This window comes from Motacilla alba, chromosome 1 (assembly GCF_015832195.1).
Source record: "Motacilla alba alba isolate MOTALB_02 chromosome 1, Motacilla_alba_V1.0_pri, whole genome shotgun sequence".
Taxonomy (NCBI): domain Eukaryota; kingdom Metazoa; phylum Chordata; class Aves; order Passeriformes; family Motacillidae; genus Motacilla; species Motacilla alba.
This window is the reverse complement of record NC_052016.1, coordinates 104,580,563-104,603,942: the sequence shown is the minus strand read 5'-3', so window position 1 is coordinate 104,603,942 and position 23,380 is coordinate 104,580,563. Positions and strand designations below refer to the sequence as shown.

At 40.4% G+C, this 23,380-nt stretch overlaps 1 protein-coding gene across 3 annotated transcripts in view; it reads right to left on the bottom strand.

Annotated features, from left to right (window-relative positions):
- WWC3 (WWC family member 3) overlaps window positions 1-21,594 on the bottom strand; it is a 101,012-nt gene extending 79,418 nt beyond the window's left edge. For 2 of the 3 annotated variants that reach the window (XM_038156689.1, XM_038156707.1), the window contains exon 1: window positions 21,100-21,594. In XM_038156689.1, coding sequence (XP_038012617.1) covers window positions 21,100-21,308 — 209 coding nt within the window. In that variant the 5' untranslated portion in view covers window positions 21,309-21,594. The remainder of the gene's footprint in view (window positions 1-21,099) is intronic. The other variant, XM_038156697.1, reaches the window with a different exon arrangement.
- Window positions 21,595-23,380: the final 1,786 nt, after the last annotated feature.

Genomic DNA, 23,380 nt, shown 5'->3' with positions numbered 1-23,380 from the left:
CATAAGATAATGACACAGATAACATGTTTGAGAATCAACTAATTAATCCATTTATCCATTAAGATTGTTAAAAAAATACCAAATAAACCCAAACATGAGAGCTGCACAGGAAATAACTAGATAGTCATGAAGGAAATTAACTACTAAAATACATGAAATGATTGATGACCAAGCAATCATTAAAAAAAAGTGTGCAAATGAAACAAGCTACTGTGTTTTGAGTCATATCCTCAACTATATCCTCACTAAACACTATTTTTCCATAGAAATTGCAATTTAAATCTCTTCCCAGCTTCTCTTCTTTTACTCATATAAGATCAAGTCTACCTTTAATACAGAAAGCACTTGCTCACCTGCAACAACACAAAAGCCACAAAAGCATTAGAAATGCAGATTAAATGAACAGCAGGAAAAACTGAATTAGGTAAAGAAAAGCATCTGCATTTCCATGAGGTTTGTCAGGTACTAAGTAACGAGCAGGTTGGACAGATGCATTCAGAAGAGAAATGGGGTTTGTGTCTGACATATTAGAATTCTAAGTTCTAGCAGAAGGGACATATGTTTCCTTTACTTAAAATACAGAAAATTATTTTCGCACAGAAATTATGCAAAATCTTGTCAGAGTAACTGTTCCCTGCATTTCAAGCCATCTGTGTTACTAGCAAAGGAAGTATATTAAGTCTCAGTTTCTTTAACTCCAATGCACCTATTTTCTTCAAAACTATTCATATGCAAGAGTTAACCATAAATGGGGACCCCCAGTCTCTGAAGTGAGGATGGTAGGCAGGACTGTCTCCTAGACTTAGGATCTCATTAGCAAAATTTTAGATAGGTAACGAACTTTTCCCAGCAATACTAGCTATTTCCAGTTACTGAAAGATCTACTGACTCAGTCTCTGAGTAGCCTGAAAGAGAAAAAAAAATCCACAGTTTTCAGAAGTGTTCTAAGCCTGCTTGCTTAGCTGGGCTGATGAGCAACGCTTCAGGAGATCCAGTAAAAGGAGGGCATGAAGCAAACTGAACCACAACTGCTATTCCAGATGTGTGCTGAAAAATTTGTGACTCAAGTGTGCTTAACAGAGCAGGACTTCAAAACTTACCCCAGCTTCTCAAATGCTATTAGGAAACCTGAGTGAACTGAAAGGGAAACTATGGCGCATGGGAAGGCAGCGTACAAGCCTGACAGGGAAATCCCAGAAAAACATGGTAATGACTCTTACATTCCCTTCTCCACACAATTTCATGTTCTGTCATTTTCCAAAAACCTTTCCTCATTATCTATTAAGCAAGAAGAAAGCCTCTCCAAGACAGCTGTGGAAAAAGAAACAGGAGCAGTCCCTCTTTCCTCCCCCATCGTGTAGCTTATGCCACAACTGAACAAATAATTTGAAGAGATTTTCTCACCATTTCCTAGACCACTGCTGCCAGGAAAGCCTCTCTTCTGCCATCACCCTTCGTCTAGCTTCCTTCTGCAGGCCTTACTTCCCCATAAGTGAACCCAGATGCTTACATACATAGCCACTCTGCTCTTCCCAGAGCATGAAATCCACAGGATTTCTTATTCACAGGATTTGGTTTTCTGAATTCATATTGCCACAGCACAACAAGGAACTATTGAAGACAGAAGCTGTAAGACGAGCAAATGTCCATCCCTTCCCGACTCTTCATCATAGTTTAAAGACCTAAATTTTTAATGTCCTCAAGTTAACTTCCCTGACAAGGAAGTTTTTGCCCTCAAATTCTGATTAGAATATAATGAAAATATCACCAGTTAAACAAATTATTATCATATTGCATTAAATCTATTCCTTCCCCATGCAACTGGCAAGGTGTTTCTAACAACCATTCTGCAGCAAGTCTTCTCAGCCTATCCAGTCATCTGTAATTGGTTTTCACAGCAGCCTTCTGAGGCAAGGAACACCACTGCACGGCCAGTTAAACCCTGTTGCTGTGCTGCATGTTAGTGAAAGCCTGAATTTTACAGATATGACTGGTCTAGGCCCCCTCCTACCCTCTGGCCATATATTGAGCAATGCATCTTACTCACAATGACTTAATGCTTCTAATTTCTTCAAAAATTAGTTTTATGGAGACAATTTTCCCTAACTCCTCCCAACAAAGAAGCACTAACAAATACACCAGTTTAAGACACTCGTCAAGTCTCAAGTGGAATGCTGATTTGGGCAAGAATACCAATCCCACCCACTCCCCACAAACCAAAGCCCAAACTCTCTAAAGAGAGCACCGTGCAAGGCAATGTATCAACTACCTAAGACATCTCTGGACCACACTGCTTTCAGAGGCGGCACTGAAGTGATGCTGAGGGCACACACCCACGCACAAACGCACGTTTCCACTGACTGAGTAATCTGCATTTCTCAAAATTCCAGCAAAGACATAAAAGGGACATTTTTCTTCTTTGTAGAAAATGAGTGCTGACAGAAGCAGAGGACAGGATAACACTGCTGTTGCCACAATACAAATTCAGAATACTTAAAAGGATAACACACAACTTTTATTGACAACTGATCCAAAACAATTACATAATGTAACAACTTATCCAATTCAAGAACAGCATAATAGTAAACAAAAAAAAAAGTTTATGGACTCTAATTGGTATTAAAAAGGAACACTAATTACACAAATGCCATTTTAAATAGTAGCTTGTTCTAACACACGGTTTAATTTGATAGGTCTTAAATATATTGTAAGAATGGACAAGTTCTTCCAGCAATTTTTAGCATCCATCAAAATCAATGTTGAGAAGAAAAAAAGAAATCATTGTCTTCAGAGATCCACCATAAAAATAGAATTAATTTCTTGCTTCTCTCAAAGGTAACCATGAAAATGAACTTGTCTTGCCCTCACTAACAGTTCATTATCATGTATTTTGTACAGTTAAGCCCAGCACATTGTTCTGTTGTTTTGAACCTACATTGCTTTGATCTTCAATTTCCAAAACAAGAGAACTACAAAAGCATTCTCAAACACACCTTTTAGATCAGGCATGTGCCCTCCCATGCACACACATATTAATGGCACAGAGTGCACTGCTCCCTTTACATTGCTGCTAACTGCAAGCTTTTTTAAGTGTAAATTTTGACTATACACAATATACAACTACCCAAACAATGACAAAAACACTTTCTTAGTACTGTCTTCATTTTCTTCTCTGGCTTTTTTTTATTTCCTGTAAGCCCATAAATGCCTTCTCACAGTACTGGGAGCAGTCTAAGCCCTCCAGAGCCACAGCCAGCCTGTTCCACAGAAGGATGGTGAGCTCCAGCAGCATCTCTGTGAGCACCATGGCAGTGTTGCTGTGCTGCATCACGGCACGTGCTCCTCCAGCTCCTTTCAAGGCTCAGGAGTGGGAAGATTCAACTCGGCCTTCCAAGTGATTGGATCATATTAGAAATATTCATGAAATCATGGCTTTGTTTCAAAGATCTTTGTTTAAGATAACTTTATTACATATAAGATGCTGTACTACTGCACATCAAGAGGCAAGAACATTATCAATCCATGTAACACTGGTGATACATCCTATGATAATACAGATTTTATGCATTATTTATAAATACAACCCCAGAAGAAATAACTAGAGCCTACAGCTTACAAAAATAATATTAAGTGACTTCTGTAAAGAAAGTAACATTACAGTAAAGGTACTGTAAACTCATAAATTATTTACCTCACACAAACTCTTCTACATTTGACTACACAGGATGTTTGCAGCAGACTCAAAGCAGCTTTGCCGTGGCTCCCATGACTACAGCTTCCAGCTACTTCAGTGTGGCACAGAGCTCCATCTAATATAACCTAGCCTACACAGGGCTTGTTAGCTGAGGTCTGGTGATGAATTAACCACAGCCACTGGCTCACAACCAGCTCAAAGCATGAGCCAAATCTGCAACACAGCGTTTAGACACAACCGACAGCGTCTCATAATGAAATTGCTTACTCACCTTATTCACCTCACTTACTTCATCTAGTGGAATAAACTACTCACCTGTATTGCTGCACAAAAAGCATTCATATGGAAGATTGAGGGCCCTGTTTACTCACACCTTAACTTACTGAGCTTTTCCAGGTAGAAAACCTGTGCTTCGCGAAGGTCAAAACTAAAGCAAACAATTTTTGCTGACAGTGAAACCAATGGCACCCACTGCCCTTGACAGTATTTCACACAATACATCTCTGATACTTATGAACAAAAAAACGACTGCTGACAGCTCCAGGAGGTACATTAACAGCAGGAATCTCAGTGATAAACCTTCAGCAGGACACTGGCTCTCTACTCAAGATAGCCCTTTTTGCTCATGCATATAGAAAAACAAACCTAAAAGCACACACAGCTCAGCCTAACAGGTACACTGGAAAATTAAATCTAATGCTTTGCTTCATCTGTGCATGAATAGTGCATCCACTGCACATACACACAAAATGATTAAAGTCCAAGTCTGTACCACAAAATCTGGCACACTAATCTCAAAATGTATTTCTACCTTTTAATAGGTAAAAGCATCACTTGGTTTTTAGGAATTGGCTCAGTTTTCAAACAAAACTGGCTACTAAAAATTAGCTGACAACAGGGTCATTAAAAAAAATAAATCAAGGGCTCATAGCCCCATCTCGTATGAAAACACAGATAGGTGATTTTTATTAATAACACAATTAAGTCTATTCGGGTTTTTTTTTTTCCATTGATGAGTTTTCAAATTTTAGGGAAACCCCCTTCATAATTCAAATACCTATGAAAGTTTATGGAAGTAAAAGATCTAACAGAAAGTGTGAAACACGTGTTAACACCTAACCAGGTATCAAAAAATCTGCTCAGGAGTAAGTGAATGCAAATAGCCCAAACAAAAGGCAAAAACCATCCAACAGAACTTTCACCTTCCCAGATTCCAAAGTCAATTGGTCATAAGACTCAAACCCACAGGAAACCAAGCTTTACCAGTTCCGGTACTCACGGAAATACCAGATTCCTATAAACAGTAACATTTTCCATATAACATCTACTGAGAGCTTCTTCAGCACATCAAACTCTGTACCCTGCAAGGCATCTCCCTGCCCTACCCTAGACAAGCTACCCAAATATTTTTCCTTCCAAATGTTATTTTCTTTAAAAATACATTAACTATTTCCTTTAAAAATCCACAGCTAGTCCTATTTATGTGACGATTTGCTGGGTGGAACAAAGTTAGATGCTAAGCTGGAAATACCATAACAGCTGAGTATTTTAACTGGCAACACCCTTGTAATGACATGTCTGTGTGTCATATCAGCGAGAGACTCCACAACCTCACAAATCTGACATCTTCCATCTTGAAAAAGTGATTTAGCAGGTTTCCCAGAATTTCACATGCACATGGTCACAGCCAATCTTGCATTAAAATACCCAAGAGCAATGTACAAAGTGTATATTCATGAGCTTGACACTTGAGCTTGACACCAACTCAGGCAGCTCAATATGCCATTCCTCCAAAACGGAATAAAATCGTTGTGCCACATCATAGTATCATTTGTGATACAGCATTTTTCTGTAAAATAGAAGCCCAAAGTCAAGGTCATATATTGCTTTTAACATTGAAATTTTATCTCCTTCTAGATAAAAATCAACAGCCTTATTACCTGTACTGTTCCATCATTATAGGTGTGCACTATTGACACAGATTAGCAGTGTTATACAGGGAAGCTGCTATAAATAAACATAAATTGTATAATAAGGATAAAGCAATTCATTGTACATGTAACACTGCTGGGCTTGGAAGATTTTTTCCTTCAAAATCTGAAAGCAAGCATATGGCAGTACATACAAATACTATACTAAAATTTTCTTATCACAGGCACCCAATGTATTTCCCAAAATTCGCTGCTTAGTATTTTAAAACTTCAACTTTCCTGAGGCTTTTTTTGCTGCACTTTAAAAATGTAACAAAACAAAGGAGAGGAGAAAACTGAGCTATGGCTGGATTCAGTAATCCAGTAGGTATCAGTCTTGACTAAATAACACTTCTGATTAAAAGCAACCCACCCATGAGAATCAAAGAGACAGAAATTTGGAGATCTGCCAGTTCATACAATAACTATGTTTATTTGTCTTAATAAATATTTAAGAAACATGGCTTGTGGTATTTGATACAACTGAGACCACGGTTAAAAGGCCTCTCTCCATGACATAAGCAAATACAGCCTATCCTCTTTATTTGTCCAACTTCTTTTCGACATTCAAGGCTAATCTAGTTTTAGGTCAGGAAAGACTGCGGTCTATCATTTTAAACAAACCATTGTAGTAAAACGTGAACAGGAAATTCCTAACTACACTGTTCAAAGAACAATGATTAGAAAAACAACACAAGCTCACAAAGCACAAGAAGGGCAGTCTGGGTGGAAAATAAAAAAAAAGCATCACACACATACAGTCACCTTGGTCATTTTACTTTTCCCCTGTCAGCCCCCACTCCCCACCTCATCCTCCCCACAAAGGCCAGGGGTCCTTCAGACCTTGCCAAGGGAGAAACATTTGGATCCAAAGGGGAAAAAGTGCATACCTTGGAAATATCCGGCCTGCGGGAGTTAGCGCAGGCATGCCATTCATTCCACAACATATAAATGCCCTCTTTAGAGCCTCATCCAAGCAGCAGTTTCATTTGGATTTTGAGGCACAGGTCTGCCTTGTTTTTCAATAAGCTGCAAGCTATTTTTGCCATGAAAAAAAACCCAAACATTTTTAAAAGTGTGCCTGCCTAGCATACACAGAGTATATAAAATGAGTATAACGTGGACTCAAGGAAAATCTCCTGTGCTAGCACTCTATTCATAGCACAGATTTCCATCTTCTAAAAGAAACAAAACCCCAAACACTTAAACCCCCAAAAGCACAAGAAAGCTCATGTATTTTAAATTCTACCAAGTGTGGTACCTTAAAACTGTCAAAAATTCTTTAACTGAAGTGCTCTCACAACTATTTTGAAATTATTCTCGTAAAAATCTGGACAACTGACCATCTTCGCTAATGGGGAGGAAAAAAAATGTATTCCTAATTTGAGAAAGAAATCGCAATAAAAGGGAACTAATTGACTTCTAGCATCACATACTAATATTACATTAAGAGCCTAACAGTCTGTATAACATCTGTTTTTTTCTTTACAGAAAACCTAGAAATTTCTGGATATGGGTATTAGTATTTAAAATTTCCTCCACTTTGAAAAATAAGGCAAAAGACAGAAAAAAATGAACACAAGATCTCAAAAGATTTGCATTTTAAAGAACCATATTCAAGGACTGGAGGGTAGGGAGAAAATTTCCACAGTCAGGACACTAGTTATATTTTCAGGGTGTTCCAAATGGAAGCAGAGTTTTGGACATAGGGTAATTTGAATTTTAAAGAGAACAGAAAAGCCTTTTATAAACGCTCCATAGATTCCAAATGTAAAGAAAATAAACTTACAGTTGTGATTCAAGTAAAAAATTAATATGTTTTTCTTTATCAAGTCACTTCAGAAAGAATAAAACAAATATCTTAAGGACCATGTGGGGAAACAGTCATATGTGCAAAACTTCAAAAACTCCAGATGTTCACATACCAAACATAATTACCCCAAAGGAGATATTCCAGAAATTTATTACAGTATGTTTTAATGATAAAATGAGGCAGCTGTATTTTAAAGCAACAAAACTTTTTTAAAAATTCTGAACCTATTCCACATTAGAAGAAAATAAATTACCAATATTCCTTTTCAGATACTTTTCCCAAAAGAAACAGGTAAGGGCCAAAAATTTTTGTACAAGTCAGAAAACAGAAAAAGAAAGTCTTGAAGTCAAGAATCCAAACTGAGTCCCATTAATAGTAATGAAAGTGCAGTATTGCCTATGGGCTGTTTGGCAGATTATGAGACAGAACAGAGGACACATCTCACTCCTAGCAAGCAGATGTCCAGAGAACAAGATCAGCTACATCACTGCTGGAACCAAACAGAAGCCCTCAACAGGCATGGACAGATATACAAGATTACTCCCAGAAATAATTTCCCTAACACAGTATTACAAGAGAGCTCACTCTACATACAAATATTGGTATTTCAGTGGGAGAAGTTTGCACAAATGAACTGCTTTCCACAATCACTGGAGCTTTATTTAGCCCATTTCCCGAACATTGTGACAAATTTTATGAACACTTTTAGTTTTTTAAAACATTTTAGTTTTTTAAAAATACATATATCTCCATTCATATGAATCACCTGCTGTTTTGTCTTTTATTAAGTAATAAAAAAAGCACCCTATAATCCAGCTTAGCATTAAAACAAGTTTACATCTAAGTTCTATGAAATGTTCAAGGTTTTTTTATATTTTCTTCTGAGAAAACTGAAGACTTTTTTCTAAGTGCATGATACACTCCAAGAAGACAAAAAGTTGGGATATCAAAATCTATGCCAAAACTTCCAGAAGCCATTTCTGGAAATGTATTGAAAATTAAAGTAGCTGGTAATTTCCTAAAAGGCCTTGAATCCCTAAGAACAGATTCAGTATAAAGAGTAAGAATGCTCTGAGTGACATTTACAGCCAATTACAGGAAACACTACTATGACTTTTCTTTAAAAACTGAAACCAAGAAAAAAAACCATCACAAAACTAATCATGGCTCAGCAAACCTTCCATGGATCACTCCCCACAAACATTTCACAACTCCAACTTTCCAGATGTAAAATCAGAATTGTGTTTACTAAGAGAAGCACTGAGATTATGGCCATAAACAAATACTGATGGTAGATGGTAAATTGCCTGAAATTTCAGATGATTGAATGGCATGGTACAGACCACTCACATACTCCTTCCTACACAATTGTGTTTGGATACTTGCTCATGGATTAAAAATGCTCTTTGCTCCAAAAGCCTTCTATCACGTCCAACTGAAGAAATTTCTAACATTTCTTAGACTTCATGTAAGTGCATACAGAAAACTACTAAAGGTGAGCCAGGAACTTACAAAGCAGCTTATTTTACAATAAGAAAATAATTCCTGGGACTGGAAATACAGTATCTTCATTGCACCATCAATCTATCAGAATCCAAGAGTCAGCCTGATCATAAACCTCTTGACAGTCTACTCCAAAAATAGGCTAAAGGGAAAGATTCTATTTAGCAAAAATTAAAGGGTTTATTTCACAATTTCTTGGGGGAAAAAAATTGTAGCTGTACTCTATTAAAAAAAAAAAAACAAACCAACAAAACACAACAACCCAACCAAGCCATAGAGAACACAGCAAAATCTACCACATTAATTCTGCTTAAGACAAGTATGCAGGGTTCAGCACTTAATTTTTCCCTCAACAACATCATCATCTTCCTGAATAGAAGACATTAAGTAACACACTTCAAGAACAGTAATCATACTTACACAGCAGATCGGTTCCAAGGTACTTAGCTGAAACTAGCCATTCACTAAGATCAAAAGAAAACACTTCTTTAATTCAGTGCATTACACAGTGTTATGAGAAATCAAGAAGCTGTTTAGGTCAATCAGCACACAAGACTCAATATACAGAGATTATTAAATACAAGCAACACAAAAGAAAGGATGAAGGCAAGTTCTAGGACCTCTCCTTCCATCTCTCTAAATGCTTCCTTTGACTAAGGCAAAAGGCTTAAGAAATCTCATTTCTTGAGCTCCAGTACATGCTGTAGCCACCTTTTAGTCATGCAGGTAACTGATGAGTTGCTTCTTTCTGCAGCCCTGGCTATAAACAAAGACATTAAAGTATTGGACCATGCATGCATTAAGCTGCGTTTCCAAGGGCTGAGAACTGTGTGAAATCAAAAAGAAGTTTTCACAACAGATATTCCTCTTTATGACATGACATTTACTCCCAGAGTTCCCTGACAAGCAACACAAAATGATGGTAACCAGTCCAAATACAAAATACAGCTGATAAAAAAATCTTACTATTTTTAATTAAAATGCTTTTGCTCTCCTTCTGGGGAAAATTATTTTTTTAAAACCTTTGTGAAATACGGAGATCTAGTTAAAACTATGTCTTTTGCCATACAGATGAGACATAAGCATCAAAATCAAATTGCAATTAAGAAACAGGCTACAATGGATTTTCAAAGTACTTTTCATAGAAAAATTCAGCCTCTGAAGCATTATCAACTTAAGAAAGTGGAAGCTCACAGGTGTACGTCTATTGAGGCATGGATTGCATTTGATTACTTGAGAGGAATCTCAAAGAAAAGCAAGAAGCAAGCCCATCATTTCAAAGTACAGCATTTTTCACCATCTTTCTGCACGCTGGTACTAGTGACTATTTTTCTAAAAAAAATAATTCTATAATTTGTCCCTGAGCAGCTACATTAAGCACAGATGCAGTATTCAAAGGCCCGTGCAGAGTCTTAAGCACATGGTGCTTGTTTATCACAAATCTCAGTACACGCATAACCACAAGGGCACCACTAGGCTTTCCCTTGAATAAACTATGAGCTGGCAGAAAAGCAAAAATAAGTCAAACCAACACAGAGCAGTGCACACTTTTTTTCAAATGCTGCCAATCAGTCCACTGCATACAGTTGAAAACAAATATACAATATGAATATACATGTTTTTAACTAAATTTTAACAAATTACCTATTGCAGTTTCATCTCCAACCATTTCCTCCAATTTATTTTTTAGCAATATCAAGTAGAGTTCTGTTACGCTATCTCTAACAGATGATCACCAGGTTAATTTGTGTTAATCATCAATTATAGTGTTTAAGGCTATTTAGACGCTACTTTGATCCAACAGGCATGATGGTCATTAAATAAATTATTTCTTGGCTTTTGTGGTTAACTTATTCTGAAGTTTGGGGTTCAAGAATTTTTACCTATGTGCCTTAGCATATTTTTAATACTCTGATTCTTGGTCTTATCCAGAAGGTGTAATCTGGGGGAAGCAAAAGACACACAAGTGTTCAAACAGTTATTTCCAAACACGCACACTTCCTTCTCCATCTCCTAACTGTCCCTACACTGCCCCCCCAAAAAAAGGTAGTACACTTTTTATTCTGTAATTCTCTTTTAAGCACTCATAGAATACTCAAGTCAAGTAACTTTGGACTGTCTCCACCTTTGAGAAGTGGGTCACAATTTGTTTATGCTATAGAATTAGATAATTATGCAGTACTTCAGCTGCCTTCCCAAACATGGATAGGTCCCGCTTTCTAAGAAAATGTTGTGCATTACTGCTTTTTAGAAGTCTTTTAAGCTGTTTAAACTTAGCTGTTTTAGCTGCTGTTTTTTAGCTGTTTAAACTGCAATCCAACATTAAATAAATCAATTTTGAAATATTATACATTTTCAGCTTCAATACCAAACTTTGCATTTTGCCATAAAGAACCCTAATCACTCATTGTGCGAAAGAGTTTCAGCTTAAGTACAATATAAGTCAAAATAGTTTCCACAAGATTCTCCATAGATACTTCATCTTGAAAATAACTCTTTCAGAACACTATGAAAGATAGCCTTTGATTCTCTGTTGCTGGTTCAAGGGTATTGGTATCGCTGCACTTTATTTTTGTCCCGCTGCCAATTAAATATACTGAAATAGAAAAGTCTTTGAAAATAAAAATAAAAAAATGTAGTTGCTTTAGGTTTTGATATTTACTAACTCAGCCCTTGATGGCAACCAGCTCCTTCAGCCAAAGAGTGAACAGTACAGCACAGAACTGCCTTCATCGTGCAAACCACGGGGAGACCACCAAGCTCATCACTGGATGCAAAAGCCTTTCCCTACTCCAGCCAACACCCACAGAAAAGTAGAGAAACAAACTGAGAAACATTTCAGCTTATTTGATCATGCAACATGTACCTAGAGCAAGCCTCACCAGGTGGGTAACAGTATTAAATGGCTGACTCGAAGAATTCAACCAGCTATTAAAAGTCACAGATCATGTCTTGCCAACCTTTTAGCACACTTTCATTGTATTAAGTCCAAATTAATTTTCCTATTTGGGACAGAATAAGAAATGATCAAGACCCTGTGCCATGGCAGAACAAAGCCGACACCCCCATTCCTTGCTACCAATGACTGGCTAAGAACTGAAGGATTTATTCTCACGAAATAGGCTAGATTGGTGTCAAGGAAAAAAGAGCACATCATCAGAGTCCCTACTCGTCTCCACAAGCAAAAACAAAAATCTTGTTCTTCTAATCCTAATATTTACAACCTCCTCCTCTATGACCTGGCAATTTCCACCTGTACACATTCATCTCCCTTAAAAAATCCTCCAGATGCACTGTAATGATCTTTTGACGAGTTCTCACCCTAAACACTGGTGACAAAACCACCTTTTAGGTCACCCAAATAGCTGCTCTGTGGTTTTTGTTGTTACCTTGACATGCCTTTTCATGCTCCATCCGTTCCTCAGTCACACCTTACACTTCTACACCCGACTGAGATCTTCCTTGGAAGTGCTCCACTGTCAAGATCCTTCCCACATCTACCTGAACTTACTTCCCTAACACATACCTCCCAAACACACATCTGGTCCAATCTCCTCACACATCAACTTTGTTCCCTGTCAGCAACGGCAGTCTCACCACTGACTTCACCAAGACGTTAGTGTTTCCTAGCTGGTGATGATACCACAAGCTCAGCTCCCAAATCGGTTCTGCTACTTGCAGCTCTATCACCTCGTAATAGCCACTTCAGGGCTGCTACTCTAAAAAACTGACTCTGACACCTATTTTCCCTCTGTTGGCCTTTAAACATCCACCTTATGTCTGAGAACTGACTCCCTTCTTTTAAAACGTAACTTGAAGCTTGTTTAGAGATGTGTTGTTTTACTATGGGAATATTTTAAAAATCAGTAGTCAAGGCTGCCATTCACAAAGAGGATTTACTCAAAGAAGGTTTTAAACTGACTCATCACTTTTGCCTAATCCAATTCCTTATTGAATCCAACTTAATTGACATAAACCACTTAAATACCCATCTGCCCCAAAGGTTAAGTCAGCTTAGGGAACTAAACCAGCTGAACACTACCCTTCCCCAAAAAACGATTCATGGAATACTGCTTAGGGTTGGGGTTTTTTCTCATTTTTCTTACTGCAAGGTCAGATAAGCAAGAGTACCAGTGCGAGAGAGGGGTGAGACCATGTGGTTTGGCAGGGAGGACATCACTGGTTTTGGCAGCAGTGAATTATTAGCTCAAGAGCACTGTATTGCCAAACCTTGCTGAGCGTGCTCCCTGCCCTGCCACAGCAGGGAATGGGGTAGGAAAAATACCTAGAGCATGCTTTCTCTAGCGTGCTTCTTTCAACTAGAAACTAGCTGAAGATTACTTAAAAGCTGCAATACTGGCTGACTTTGCTGGTGAATGTGAACTGTCACATCTGCAGCAGATAAGATATTCAGGAAGTTCTATTTTTAACTGTAGGCAGAAAAGTATTAGTTTAACTTTTTTCAACAATGTATCAACAAAATACTCCTGTTTGGCCTCACCTACAACCTTACAAAGCTCTACCTTCCAACCAAAAACACAAAATTATAAACCAACATTATATTTAACAGGCACCTCTGTGAAGCTTGTTAACAGGGCTCTGCTATAGATAAGTTTCTAAGTTTTTTTACTGCCTACAAGTCATTTGTTCTTATGTTTACACAGCGTTGTCACTATATTTATACTTGCTAAAAACATGAAGTTGTTATCTCTCAAACTAATCACTAGCATCCAAGCCTAAATAGGATTTTTTTCTCCAGATAATAGAACTTAAACCCCAGCCCTAGCCTTCTGACATTTCAAATCTTTCATTCTCACATGTACAGATCCTGAAAAGCAGAGACTTCCCTCCCCATACTCTTCAGAACATACGCTAATGAAAACACCCAATTTTCTTTTTACAACGCGTGGTGCAGTTTAATTACAATAAATACAACAACTATGTCTTTACCAACTTAGATACACATTAATTTATATATATAAAAATAGCAAAGAACCTTCTCTGACAGTTTCAAGCATGGACAAGTTCCAACAGGACAGGGTTTCTCAGTTTGCAAGAAAGAACCAACACAGAAGTGAGTCAATACCATGTCACAGAACCCTTCAAGAAACAGCCCTCATAACACGCGCCATCACATTGCTGTAACACACTCAAGGCACAACTGCTAATTTAATTCTAGCATGCACACAAATACAATAAGGCAGGTGTCTACCTTACATATCTAATTGCTGAAAATACTTCCATTAAGAGGTAAAAACTCCACACACAAAAAACCCTTCACCTTTAATAAAATGTCAAGAAGCTCAACAGCAGGGACTGGTTTTGTTAATGAGATTTCTGTGGCTCAAGAGATGTTTTGATGCTTTAGCACAAATGCATTAGGTTTTGAAATTTTATGCTACCTAAGCCAGATTTTCAAAGGATACGTATTTTAACGAGCAAAAGCCAATTAAATAAACCATAAATCACTATTATTGTACCATAAGGAAAACCCTTCATCTTAGGAAGAATCAGTGGATGCCTTCTACCTCTACTTTTCAAGACACTGAAAAACTACTAAAAACATTTATAATACTCTGTGATTGGAGATGTAGCACTTATTTATAACAATGCTAAATCACAAGAAAACATTAATGCTCACTTCATACAGACACTGCTTTTCCAGCAGCAATATAAATCTGAAATCAAGTTACTTTTTTAAAACATTTAAATCAGAGAGGTGAGATTACAGGAGGAGAGGGGGAAAGCAGTAATTTAGAAGTATTTACCATAACTTAGCTGATTAACATTGTAACATGTTAACTCCTAATCCGAATCTACCAATCAAACAAAAGCTTGAAAAACATAAATAACATTAATTCTAGGATGCTTGTGTCTTCATTCATTCTTAATCAGAAACATTTTCATGGAATTCACGCACAATATGAAGTTAAATATCTGTCTGAAAACCTACGAGATAGGATGATAAAATATATGAATTTATCTCCCTCATGAAAGGCACAAAAGTAGATCTATCATAGCATACACACATATGTGAAGCTTTCAAAACAAATGTCAGCTACAGCACGCCCTTAAAAATATTACTGCATTAGTCCGAGCAACAGCTAAACTACAAATATGTGCACATTAGGGTGCTGCAGCCCTTCCTCAACACCATTTGCTGCAGCATGTATTCCCAGTCACATACCAGGAGAGCAGTCTACACAGCTGCACAGCTTTCCCATCCACGCTGTGGCTGCATCCAGGCTTGACATTTACAAAGAAAATTCAAAACATCTGGATCTCAAATACAGTTTTATATGCAATGCTCTTTGTATAAATTCTATCAAGTCCACTGTATTGCCAACTTAAGGCAATCAAATGGTGCAACTGCAGTGACCTAGATGCCTGAAGTAATGACAATAAATAGGATTTCTTCCTGGGTGCATAAAGAGAAACAACCAAATAGAGCAGCTCTCCGCTTTCTAATGAAAGGATGGCTGCTCTGCCAATCCTTGTGAGATATACTTCACTATATGTATTTTAAATACAGGTCAAATGATATATCATGCAATGGAGGCAGTAAAAATTGATGGTCATAAACAAGGAAACTTCAAATGATAACTGACTTAAATTGGGAACAAAAAATAGGTGATTTCAGCCATAGAGTAAAGGAGTGGAAAAACTACTCTGACATCTAATATCTACTACGATTAAAATCACAGCATATTTCTGGGTTTAATTTCTATCAGATACTATTACAAATCTACCAAAGAAAAGAGTTCTGAAGTCTCTGGTATCATCTCTTTTAATGAACAGTACTCAAATCACTTCTTAAGAACCTCTAAAACTGAATAAATTCAACTCGTTTCCTCTCATGGGAGAGCACATTTTCCAGATCTATACTCATTCAACAATTCTTTTTTTCCTTTCCAAGCTTCTTCATCTCTTGTGAGCTTGGTAACAACAGCCTAGAAAGCAAATTTATAAAATCACAACCAAATTAGTATTTCAACAGTTCTGCTCCACCTAAAACATTTTCCAAAAATCACTTCCAGAAACATATTTCTGTACCTTACAGGTTTTATTTTATATTAATAACCTGTATCATAGTCAAATACAGCATATGATTTAAATTTGTCCAGTCATTGAAATATTTTCTGAGGGAAGCCTAAAGTAATGATCAACAATCACTTTGTTTTCCTCCCATTCCACAAATGGCATTAGCTCAAAACAAAACTATGAGTGGACAGAGTTGAACAACAAAATACAACAAACTGGAAGTAGACAAGAAAAGTCTGAAAACACATACAAACCTGAAGGCGACACTCAAAAATGGCAGTGGTACAAACTATACTGCTGCCTTCATGTGTCACATGTTTTGGAATATAAGTATTTGAATTCTAATAATGAATGTCACTAATATCAACTCTCAGTATAGGGGTTTAAGGCAGACCAAGAAAAAAGCTATTTTTGAAAAAAAATTAATGCTTTTTATGACTGTCTTTGGATTGCTGAATATTGCCAACTGTACAGATAAATTCCAATACACTAGGAAATATTTTCTTGCCTTGACAAAGAGGCCACTGACTTTCTAACTTTATTGCATGGTGGCACATCAAAAGATCCCTTGCCTCACTAAAGGCCCGTCTTCCAATTTGGGCAAAATCTTCAGAAGCAAATCTCACCACTTCACAGTTCTCCCATCCGCCCTCAGAGTTGCTCCTTTACATGTTTCAAATCAGGCAAGAAAATTAATGAGAAAATAATTTGTCACTAAAAATGCTCTTTTAATACAAAACAAGCAGTAGCTAAGGGACCCAAAGTCAGGATATTTCTAGATTTGAATATCTGACATGAATATGCTTTTTATTTAGGCTTCTTACTTACAATTTCTTATTCCTTTATAAAGCCAGTCTGGGGAAAGAGAAATCACAATATGTAGCATCACATGAGCACATGTATGAACACCTTGTTGTGCCACTTGCCATAACTGAGGCCACAACAATAGCAGCAGACTTGTCTCACCCAACAGAAAAAGTCAACTAACTGTGTAATACAGGCACTTGCTAAAATCAAATAAATGATGAGAATAAGGAGTCCTGAAATAATTCAGCAAAAAGCAGTCAGCACTTCTGGACTTCCCTACCCAGTATTCATTTAAATATTTCTACTCTGCACTCCTAACAACAGATACCTGCCACTAGTGACTTCGCCAAGCTGACTCCTTGTTTTAAACTCATTAGTCTTCCCTGCTTCTTTCCAGTCTCTACAATTCTGACTTTTCAATAATCTCCTTGTCCAGCACATCTTACATTTCTTGACCCCCATACTCACATCTCACACATAGTTCTTATATTTCACCTTCAAGTCATCTTCCCTTGTTCACTCAGACTTTGCATACTGCCCCTCGTGGTATTTGCTCACCCTGAAGATTCCTCAGCCAAACCCAATGCTTCTTCTTTTCCCTTAGGGTTCCCTGTACAAAAAAGAGCTGACAGCCTCACACCCTGAACCCTCACCAGACCAGTTTCTCCTTACCTGTTGCTCCCTGCTCTACTGGTTTTCGGTCCAGTTCCCCTACTTTTTTCTTCCCAGACTTCAGGTGCCATCCACCTTCTCCTTATCCCTAGCTCCCAATTGCTTTGCTTTAAAAACCTACGAAATTTCCCTCCTTCTCTGTCAAATTCCAGGGTTGACCCCAATTGATCCCATACTCCTTGTTCCAATCCACCTCTTCTACAAGGCCAGGGTGCTCCTGTGCTCACATCATTCAGCTATCAGGCCTCAGAATTAGAATGCTAATGAGGACACAGGACAGAAAAACTCCCCAGTACCAGCAGTCCATGTTGCAGGAAGTTACATGCAGCTGCTAAAACCCAGTTCTTCACCAAGCCCATACTGATTTTATAATTCTTCCCCAACTGGTCCAAATGGATGATTTCTCCATGCAAAAACACTCCTACACCTCTTAAGTCTAAAATCCTCACTCCAAAAGAATATGATTCAAATTTTAAACCACCAGGACAAGTCACGTTAAGAAGCTGAAAGATTCCCTCTTCCCTAGTTATTAAAAAAAAAAAACAACACTGTATTTTAGGTGAAGTTTCCAGGTACAGCAAATCTAGCAAGACTCATGAGCTCAAAAGCTTTTGCCAAACTCCAAGAATTTTTTCTAAGCTCTAATCACTTGAAAACAGTCTTGTAACAAACAGCAACAGTAATAAGATCTCTGGTGCCACAAGGATCATCAATATCAACCATAAACACAGTCAGTCTTTTATAAATTCATTTACAATCCCGTTATTGAACAGAATCTCAATGTAGCAAGTACTGTGCAAACACAAGATAAAAAGGCAGTTCCCTGCCTTGAAGAATTTACAATCTATTAAGATAAAAGATGACTACTACCATGAGATGAAAACATGCACTGAATGGCCTTCTGAGATCTACAGGATCTGCTAAACAACCATCCGCAATCAATTCATTACACACAATCCGTGCAGAGCAACACAGTATCCACCAGAACCTACCACTGATTTGATACTGAAGATAACACCCTTCTCAAATCTCATTTCTTATCACTCTTTCACCTCGTTTTTCTTACCACAGAAAACCATAAGGCATCCACTTGTGAATCCTTTTTCCCTTCTGTCTTTATTATTCTGACTTCCCCCCCTCACCCTCATCATCTCATCTTTCCTGAACTCCAAAATCCTTTATAGAGCACTTCTCCAATTAGCATTTCTTTGTCTTTTTGGCTTCAATGGGGAAAAACATTGAGGGAGGGGTGGGAAATTTGTTTTGTTTTGTGGTGGGATTTTTAATTGAATAATTATTTCAAATCAAATTCACTAACCAAACTATACAAAAGGCTCGGAAACCTCAGGGGGAGTCCTGGAAAGAAAAAACAAAAAAGAAACTACTGAATGCCAGCTAAATGGAAAGAGGAGCCTGTAGGGGTGCTTAGAGACTACTAGCCATAGGAAAGCTTGGAGGTGCTGATTCTCAGAGCCCATGATCAAGTGCAGCATGGCCTAAGGTCTCACAGCTCTGTCCAATTCCTCCTAGGTAGAAATAAAACCACTCAAACACAGAAATGGGGAGCTGAACTTTGTCACTCTATGCCTAAGTCATAATGCTGAGGTACATACACCACAAGTAGGTTATTCTACCCTCCACTTGAACACTTTTTGCAAAAATAGAGCTTCAATACCATTTCACCGTTGCTCTTACCTTTCCTTCCCGAACTTCCTCAGAAAACAACTACCTTGATCCTTTCCTACTTCCCTGTTGCCTATGGGAATCTGAATAACTGCAGTGAAACCCAAAAAGACTGTTCACTTTCTGCCATGCAAAACCCAGACATCTCACTAAAATAACAGCAGTAGTCTATTCTCTACCAGAGATTAACTCTGCATTCATAGAACGAGCTCCTGCTACTCTACAAACTACTGATAACATGCTCATGAGAACACCATCTCTTTTCTATCTGCCCCAATGCAAATGTCTCAACCTCTGCTCGCCTGCCTGTTCTTAACCAATGTGAAAAATAGATCTAAGTTTAAACCTCGGAGTGAAGTATTTAGACAAAATTTCAAGCAACGTGTGGCATTTCAATTATTTCTTCCAAACATGGAGCCGTATTTTTAGCAATACTACAGAAGTTGAACAGTAGCTCGTTTTTAACACTGTAGTAAATGGCTAAATCCTTTATGTTATTGTCTGTATAGGAGATACTGCAGAACACAAAACCGCATACTCTGAAATTTAATGGAAAGGATGAAATGCAGAGAAGCAACAGACATCGATTACCTTTACAATACGGTATTAAAAGTAACTTAACGACGTGCACATGCATTCTGACGTTGAAAAAAATGTGCTATCTAAAACACATTAACAAACACTTAACATCTCAACAAAAAATACGTGCATGCATAAGTACGTTCACACAATGAGATAAAACATTATCCGGTAGGTAAATATTTAGGCCATTTAAACAATTACGCATTGTAGTGCAAAACGACAGGAATCTCTCAAATTACTACAGTCTTTAACCCAGACTGCGCTTAATGTTTCTGTGGCCTGCTTAACATTCCAGGCATACTTCTGGCAAGGTAGCTCTCTCTGGCTGAGGTTCAAACTGTCCTTGTCCAACTTTCACTTACTGTAAAAACATTGTTTAATATAGAAAAGCATACACAGAGACATATGTTTCTTATTTCGCAGACACCTAAAATACTGACACTTGTGTTCACCGACTCCGCGTGGAAATTTTTAGGCGACCGCTTTGAAGCGAGCTCGTCCTTTACTGGGCAGCACCCGCAGCAGAGCCCACGCTTCCACCAGACTTCAGCTACGACGCTTAAATACTGCTTATAGCGCATTTCTGCTAAAGCAGTAAGACCTGCCCGCATTTATTCACTCTAAGTGAGAAGAAAAGGCCTAACTCGGTCTCCCCACGCACCGCCGGGCCGTGCAGACGCTGCCCCGGACACCACGCAGCTGCAGATTTTTGCTGCTAATTTGCAGCAGACCGCGTATTTGTCAAATTAAGTGCAGGAATTTCCCGGTTTGCTTACCTCCACGCAGCGTTATCTTTTATGAGGAGGTAATCTACCAAATTACTCCAGCATGCCTCCAGCCTGCTGCTGCCAATTAGTTCAGCCCGGCTAATAAATCAGGATGGCCAAGCCGCTCGGTTACAGCGGGGCTGCTCCGGTACGTGAGGAGTATAAACACAGGCGGTGTCAGCACTCCTACCTCCCCATCTCCCCCCGCACTCACACAACGCTTAGTCCGAGCACCAACTACGGGGAGGTGGGGGGCAGAAAGCCTCAGTTCTTTTTTTCTGGAGCGGATTTAATATTTAACACTTCCGACAAACCCATCAGCAGCAAGGGTAGAGGCTCTGCCCCCACGATGGGCACCGGAGAGCCGGTGTGACAGAGCCCCCACCCTGGGCCGCCAACCCGGAGCCTCCGACTGCCCCGCCGGCAGCGGCACCGCCGGCCCCGCCGCCCACACCCTGCCGGCGTCCGCGGACGGGGGAAGGAAAATGTCGCCGATGGGCCCGGGCCCGGGCCCGGCCCCGGGTGAACGGGGTTCAGGCCCTCTTTCCCCCCCGATCTCACTCGTACCTGTCCCGGGGGTCGATCCACGAGGTCTGCCGGGTGTTGTGGTCGATGTAAAAGACTCGTCCGTCGAAGTCCCTCGCTTCCTCCCAGCCGGCGGGCAGCGGCAGCTCCGAGCTCTCCCGGCCCCGCTGTCCGCCCGCCGCCGGCCCGCCGCCCTGTCCCGCCGCCGCTTGCTGCTGCCGCCGCCGCCGCCCGCCGCTCAACCACGGCATGGCCGCTCCGCCGCCGGGCCGCCGCCGCCCTGCGCCGGCCGAAAGCCGCTCCCCGCCCGCCGCCGGGGCAGCTCCAGTCCCGCCCGGGCCGCGGCCGCCCGCCGCCGCCTCCTCCTCCTCTTCTTCCTCCAGCACTAACAGGCGGCCCCGCAGGGAGCGGGACTCGGGCGGCTCCGGCTGCGCCGCGCCGAGCTCATCCTCCCCCGCGCCAGCCCCGCTCCAAGCCGGGACCAGCCCCGCCGCGCTTCCTAACCCCGCCCGGGACCTGCCCCGCGCCGCCCCGGCTCCCAGCCCCCGATCCCGGCCGGAGCGCCCCCGCCCGCCGGTCAGCAGCGCCCCGCCGCCGCCTGCCGCCCGGCGCCTGCCCCGGCCATCTTCCCTCCCTTCGCCCCGCCCGGCTGTTCCCACGCCGCGGAGCCCTCCCGCCCCGGCCCGCTCTGTGGGGCACGGGGGAAGCAGCGGGGCCCGGCCCGGCCGCACCCCGCGCCGCGGAAGCCGGGCCCAGACCCAGACACGTCGGCTCTTGGAGAGGGCGGCTGCCTTCCGCCCCGGGCCTGGGCCGGGGGAAAGGAGGCTGAGGCCCTGCCGGGGCCCGTCCTGTCCTGCCTCGGGGCCTGTGCTCTGCCACGGCCCGTGGGGGGCCGGGGGAGTGAAGGAAAAGGGGAGCCATGCCCGGCCCTCGCTGGGTTATCTTTTTTCCGGTGTCTGCCAGAAATGCCTCGGAGGTGCTGAGCAATCACGATGTGTACAGAGACATAGGAAAGGCATGGGAGTCCACTGCAGAGGCTCAAAAGATGTTGGTGGAGAGGTCCTGGAGACCACACGGGCCACGGAGATCATGCTGTATCCATGGTTGGATAATGGAGGGTGGAAAATTCTACATCTGGTTTGCTTGACATCTCAACTTGGTCCCTTAACCCCATTCTGTGGACAGAAACCAGCTGTATCTGTTTTGACCTGAGCCTGCTGGAGACCAGAATGCAGAGTTCCGGCTATCATCTAGAAGTAAATTCCATGAAACTTTGTTAAAACAGGGTTAAAAATTGGCATATGGGACTCTCTGCCTTGGCAGGATGCTGCCTTCAGCTAAACCTTTAAAAATCTGGAAATAAAGAGTTAAGATAATGCAGGCTAAACTTCTGAAAACTAGGGGGTTAACCATATATTCTCAAACAATCTTAACTCAGCCCCTTGAAATTGGCAATACCCTGCCAGGGATTATATTGCAATTCCAATTATGTTTCACTTGCATTCACCGTTTTAAATTACATCTCTATGAACATTAATTGCTGCAGTATGGTTTTAAGTGCAGGAAATTAGAGGACTTTTGCTCCTGACTTCTTAGAACTTTCTCTTCCATCCCCCAGCCCCCCCCCAAAAAATAAAACCCACAGTGCATGAGAGAGGCAGCATGGATAATAGAATAGCTCTGACTTTCTACTTATGTCTTGTAGGTTATTTCAATAGCAGTAGACTGTAGTTTTCTTACAGGGTTACTGTCAGCCCTGAGGTGCAATAGAGTAATAGGGGGGTTTAGTGATAAATGCAAAGCAGCGTAGGAAGCTCTGAGAGCAAAGGTGAAGTAGATTAAAAATGTAGTAAAGGTGTAAAATTTAGCAAATGCAAGGCTGTAGATCTGATCTTTATAAGCATAACAGCTTATGTTTGCATCAGCTCATCTCACAGAGTTTTCTTCAGCAAACACTTGTCAGGCCGTCTCATGTGGTCTCCAGAGTTCAGCAGTATCTCCAGGAGCAAGGTGCTGTTTCTGTGCTACAGATGTTTCTGAAGAGTATTTCAAAGTGGGCAGAGTTAAGGCACAGTACAAACTATTTTTTTGATGGTTGCAGGTTCTATTATTTTAAGTATGTCTCCCAGACTTTCAGAAGTTTTGTTTAGCAGAGGTAGGCATTCTAAATGGCCCATGTCTGTATTAAACTTTTGGGACATTGGTTTTTTTTGTTTCAGAAAAACCTCAAACAGCTGTCCACTGTGCACCACAGCTCCTTTCCTTTCACTACTCTGAATGCCTTTGCAGCAATTACCTTAGCACAGTAGCTGCACAGCTCAGC